The sequence below is a fragment of the Lissotriton vulgaris genome, chromosome 4_1, assembly GCF_964263255.1.
Source record: "Lissotriton vulgaris chromosome 4_1, aLisVul1.2, whole genome shotgun sequence".
NCBI classification, from domain to species: Eukaryota; Metazoa; Chordata; class Amphibia; order Caudata; family Salamandridae; genus Lissotriton; species Lissotriton vulgaris.
The window spans coordinates 1,724,393,389-1,724,399,388 of record NC_141691.1 but is presented as its reverse complement, the minus strand read 5'-3'; the positions used below and the strand labels follow the sequence as shown (position 1 = coordinate 1,724,399,388).

At 46.2% G+C, this 6,000-nt stretch overlaps 1 protein-coding gene across 3 annotated transcripts in view; it reads right to left on the bottom strand.

Moving 5' to 3' along the window:
- Window positions 1–448: 448 nt before the first annotated feature.
- Window positions 449–6,000, bottom strand: part of DPY19L4 (dpy-19 like 4) — a 617,659-nt gene continuing 612,107 nt past the window's right edge. The window contains exons 19-21 of one of the 3 annotated variants that reach the window (XR_015309917.1): window positions 2,624–3,745; window positions 2,254–2,570; window positions 449–1,797 (exon numbers count right to left, since the gene is read on the bottom strand). Coding sequence is in view for 1 of the 3 variants with exons in the window: in XM_086966015.1 (XP_086822141.1) it covers window positions 3,581–3,745 (165 nt within the window). In the remaining 2 variants the exon portion in view is untranslated. Of the gene's footprint in view, window positions 3,746–6,000 lie in introns of all 3 variants that reach the window. The other 2 variants (XR_015309916.1, XM_086966015.1) reach the window with 2 other exon arrangements.

Here is a 6,000-nt window from a genome sequence, read left to right as displayed (position 1 = left end):
CACACACACCTGCATCCATTATTTTATTTCTTTTACCCATTTGCCTCAGAAGCATCAAATTAGAAATTATGCAGTACATGGCAGTTTCAGCTTTTTTGTGCCTTTCAGAGGAAACTTACTTCAAGGGAAATGGAAGGTGAGCAGGTGGGAGCCGCAGCCGAGCACGGGAGATTTGTGGTTTAGTGCCTGCCAGCAGTATCACAGTTGCCGATGGCTGGGAGGCATGTGTGCTTTCCTGAGCTGCGTGGCAGAGCAGGACAAAAGATGGCGCGCGGCAGCACGTTTCTAGAAGGCTGTCATGGCAGTTTTTTGTTTTTAATGAGGGCGCTGGGACAGCACGGAACATTGCAGTAGGAAGGATATCAATGAGCGACAAGGACAAAAGGAGACAGGCAGCCCTGACTGCAGAGCACAGGATACAACAATGATGACACCGGCAAACGCAGAATGTAAGCAACTGATTTAATGAGGAGCATCAGCAGGAAGAAACAAGCCATGATTAAAGAAGAAAAAGAGGTTAATAAAAACACTCGCAGGGAATTCTTAACATGACAGCAATATTTTTGGCATTGGTAAGATGTGTCATTCTTCTTGCATTTACTAAAAAACACAGCTTTGAAGAAAACTGCGGCTAAAAAATACTGCTGTGGATAGTACTCGACCTAGCATCCACGTCTGCTCTTAATGGGTAACTTCAATATTTATTTTTTGTAGAACAACTGCCCCAACTCCTGCTATGGAGAAAAGCTGAACGTTGTTCTATTGAAATTGTTTATTCAGCACCCTGCTGGTCGCCCTGGTTGAAGATGCGACCTTCCTTTTGAAGGAACAGAGGTGCCAGAGTAAAGTATAGGCCCTCCGGGCCACACTAAAGGGGGTGAAATGTTGCCGGTGTAGGTTCACTTCCACAAAGAAGTGTGAGGCTTAAAACCACACGGTCCTAGTGAAAGGGGGTACCTAAGGGTGTTATCAAGGGATGACTATCACAGGAGTGATCACCTGACATCAGTAAGACACTTCCAGAATCTCAGAGGACAAGCCACACATGATGTCTAGTGAACTTAAAAATAGACTCGTCACAATAAATTGCTAAAGATGTGCTGTTTCTCTTGTTCTACTGGGTTAAAAAGCATATTTACATATCTTTAAAAAATAATGAAATATATACAACAGTGCCATTAGGCACACCACCAACCAATGCACAACGACTATTACTCTATTACCACAACACATAGCCTGGAACACTTTTTATCACCTGACAGAGTTGTGCCATCAGGGCAATTGTTAAAGAGGCACACGTCCAAACACCACAGGCACTCAAGGCTCTCAACCACAAACTCAAACGTAGGCAGAAATAAACAAAGGAAATATGGCAATTCGATTTTCGACAATTAAATGATGAGGCAGATATTATATTTTATAGGTGGGTGTCAAACGTGCTCCAGAGAGGGTACTACGGTAAAGATTTAGATAGGTCGAGTTGGGACCCAGTGCACTGATTTTAGGGGAGGGGACACTTATTTTCTCCAGCCAAAGGCGTGGAATAAAAGGCAATTAAAAAACAAATATGCAAGCAAATCAGCAGTACATGGAACACAGAGGAAACACTAAATGCATACTGTAGATTAACAAATGTAGCCCATAGAGCTACTGTACATTTCTAAGTTTAAGGCACATTGTTAGGGCGTGTTCGCCTTTTACATTCATGTCGTGCGCTTTACCCTTCCCCACATTGCAGGAAGTCAAGCCTGGCATGTGCTTCAAGGATGCAATGCTTATGAAAACACAAATTACCAACTGCACACTTCTCTAGATCCTCCAAATTAAGGAAACGCGTCGGCACATAAAGGAAATAGACATCAATTGCCCAATAGACCAAAGAATTGATTTATGGTCTATTTGAAAAATTCTGTTTACATTTGGTTGTTGTTTATTTAAACCTTTAGTCCAAAACGCGACTTTTGTCTTAAAGGGAGTGTGAGTAGTAAAACACGCTGTATAATATGAAGTATTTGTGTATGTATAAATGTTGTATAGTATATATGTTGTAGAAATGTATTGTATTTATGTGTAAATTGTCAAAATGTTCAGTGTCCTTTTCACACATGAAACAATGAAAAATTCAAAACAATAGAATAAAAGGGTACGAATGAAATATACCCAACTAACCTAGAAGTACCACTGGGTTTTTTCCTAAAATAGGAGGATCTAGAGAAGTGTGTAGTTGGTAATTTGTGTTTTCATAACTGTTACCCATGGTCCAACCAACTACATGTCCCAGGACCTGACTCCTTGTTTTTCTAAATCAAGGATGCAATGCAACATGTGCACCCTGGCCACTGCGTTTGTGCAACTGTCCGGACATTTCACTGCTCTCAGGGGCTAGTGAGATGAGAGAGGGCTCTTGGGTGCATTTTTAAAGCTATGTGTTGCTGTCGTGTAAAGGTTAATGTCATTCTTAACAATTCAGAAGCCCTTTTGACGTTGCTTCATATAGTATTGTGATAAGAACGAGCATCGCTTCTCATCGGTTTTGACCCCGAGCCATCCCATCACACACACAATCACATCTCCATCTTGGAGAAGAATTAAACCACCTCAATCTTGGAGTAGGACTAACCACCTCCATCTTGGAGTAGGATTAACCACCTCCATCTTGGAGTAGGATTAAACACCGTCCACCAACCACTTGTGCAAAGGCAAGTATGGAAGTTGGCCAGGCTTATACGACATTTGAGAAACAGTTTTGTTTGAGAAATCTCCATGAACCTAAACATTTTCGAAGGCAACATTTCATAATGCAACAGTTCAGCACAGCCTTTAAAGGTAGTTTTCATTTGAAGATGTGCCAGAATCCAGTGAGAAGGACAATTGCAAACATCCTGGGATGACAGCACACGCAGGAGGACCAGCCACCCTTCCGCAGACCTGGGAGCTGCAGTCCTTTCTCTTTTGGTCCTGCTAGTGAACACTGTTTTGCAGATTGAGAAGTGTCACCACATCTGGACTCTGACTGGGTTCAGTGGACGCGCTTTGGCCCGTAGGATGTGTAGCTTTCAGTGGACATAGTACATACAGCACAAGAGACATTCAGAATGTGTTTGAGGATTCAAGATGGAGGCGGATGACCACTGATGGTAGCCCCTCTTTCAGTGGGGACTGACTGACATTTGCAGGCTCTGCTCGAGGTTCAGTTGTGCTGTTCAGGTTCACGATCCGTGCAGAGGTCAGCCTGGTACGTGAGCGCATCTCTCGGTGCACTATCATCACAAATGCGAGCTGTGCAGGGTTTCATGGCCACTACAACAGGTCTGTTTCAGTGCAGTCACACACAGCATAGATTGGTTAACAAACTCCGGTCAACTCAAAGAGGAGAAATCTGCCGGCTTTAAAACTTCTAGGCGACCTTGCACAGTTCAGTGTGCTGCCACTTACTTTTCTTCAGTTCAGCAAACAGCATCAGTCAGAAGAGTGACCAATGTGTGCGTCACCCACACACTGAAGGATTTTTTTTTTTAAAGGAAAACGTACCATCTGATGATATGTCGCTGCCATTTTCAGGCGAGGGAGGCTTTATGGCTCAGTACTGAAATGATATCACAGAGTTGACTTTATACACAAGATAGGATCTGTTCCAGAAAACCCGCGTGAAGTAATTGACGTATGGAGAGTAGTTGAATTTTATCTCATGACAAAATCGTCCATATTTGGAGTAGGCATAACTGTCCCCGTCTGCTTCCACCACCTGTCAAGAGATGAAACAAGTCCAAAGTCACTGACAGCTTCGTATTACTAATGCAGAAAACAATTAACTTAACAATGAAAACAAAGAGCGTTACCTGCGTCTACAGTTCAATCGATACACAATCTGTCTCTGGCATAACTCTTGTAAGGGCATGGACATTAGAAAACTGAGATGGAAAATAATCATGTACTTCCCCCCGGGGGTCTGTAAAACAACACAAGTGAGTCTCCCAACACAAGAAGGTTTTAATTCGCCATGGGTAGAGGCAGCACTTCGTAAGCGTCTGTTCACTCCTGCCGGGACCTTTTCACCACTGTCGATTAGAGGAATACCAGCACGCAAGAGGGCGCCTTCTTTTCTTCTGCAGTTTCTAGGCACACAAATGTAGGTTCCTCTGACTAAAAAAATGAATGGATCAACAAATTTCAAATAGAAAAAAAGAAAAGAAACGAAATTCATGAACGTAATGAATAAAAGAAAGAGTGAATATCTTTATTTGAACTGAGTTGAATCCTCATTTTTTAGTCAGAGGAACCTACATTTGTGTGCCTATGGGGCTGCAACTAATGATTCATTAGGAGCACATCTCACTTTGTCAAATATGACGTCGTGGACGGAGGACGACACCCGTGGAGCACCTTTAAAACCATTTTAGTTTTTGGATTAATTTTCTGAAATATTTTATTAGAAACAAGGCTGTGCACCTGCAATTAAACAATTTTCAGAATTTGTCCTGATGCCATTACCTCCTCGTTAGCCTTCCTCGCCACATGACTTACATAGTGAGCTTCAGCTGCACACCAGAAACCTCCAAAGCAAAAAGGTTAGCCTCCCATGCCTCCCATCCCTTCCCAAGATGGCCGACCCATTACCACTTGACCTCTATAAGAGGTGGGCCGGCCCAACCCTTCAGCCTGTTTTTTTAGTTCTGCGCGTCATTACTCTCCGGATGCGTCTTCAGGTAAGTGGTTCCTGCTGTTGCGGGAGCATGGGTCCTTGGTCGGTGGTCCTGCTCTAGCGGACTCTGGGGCTTTTTGGACTTTCCCCCCTTCCTTCCCCCGGTCTCTTTGAGGCCGGTTAGGCTCTGCCTTAGCGGGCCAAGGGTCAATAGGGGGGCGGGGGGGGACGGTCTGGGGCTCTGCTGTTTCTGAGCCTTTCTGGCCCTCGCCTCGCGCTGCCTGTAACTGTTTGTTACTGCCGGCATCTGCAAGGGCCCCGTGTTTGTCCTCCTGGTCATGGGTTCTATTCCCGGGTCCCCTTCCTTCCAAGGGCGCTTTTTTGTGCACTGTATTCCCCGCTTGGTTTGGGTATGGCGGCATTTCTCCGTTTTTTTCCTGCAATTTGGGGGGGGGTTTGGGAGGCGGCCCGTTCCATGCTCTTTGTGGCCGCTCCGCCTGATTCCTGCTTTGCTGCGCTCCTCGGGCCCGGCCTCCGTGCGGCCTGTATCATTTCCCTCAGCGGGGTCATTGTGCCGCCTTTCGTCTCTGTGGTCGGCTCGTGCCCTATGGAGTCTGGGAGACCTACCCGGCAGGATATATTAGGACTGGTCTCCCTGCATGGATGTCTGTGCTTGTGTCACGGCTTAGCTGTGTGCTCCCGGTCGGCTGTCTGTGGTATATATTTCGCTGTCGGACTCACCTTTGCCGTCCGGGCGGGTGCGGTCCTTGGGCGGTCCCCTCTTCCGCGGCTGTGTACGGTCAGGTCGGGGTCCTTCTTCCCGCGTTTTCCGGCCTGGGCGGCTGTGGCATTCTGCTCCTCCCCCGGGGCTCCGATTGTGGGCGGGTCCGGTTCCCTGGCTTTGCTCTGTGGTGCGGCATGCCGGTCAGGATAGCTCAGTTGGGAGAGTGTTGGTCTGTTGTTCTTACGGTCCCTGGTTCGATCCCTGGTTTTGCATTCGCTTGTATTTTTTAATGTAAAAAAGATTGTATTCGCATATTTATTTATTTATTTTTATTGTGGATCTCTCGTGTTTCTTTCGGGATTTGCGCTGTTGTTCCATTTCCCGGTTTTACTACACTCGTTGCTGTGGCGGTGCCCCGCTCTTCTAGCCGCCGATTCGGTGGCTTGGCCTGTGTGTGGTGGGCCCTGCTGGTGCATGGATGGGGGTGGTATGTACGACGCTCTGGGGTCTCACGGGGGCCGTGGCTCTTTGGATGGTGTTTTGCCTTTGGTGGCGCCTGCTCTGATTGGCCTGAGTTCGAGTCCCGCTTCTGCTGTACCCGTGTCCCCGGTGTTTGTTTTTTGAATGGTGTTAC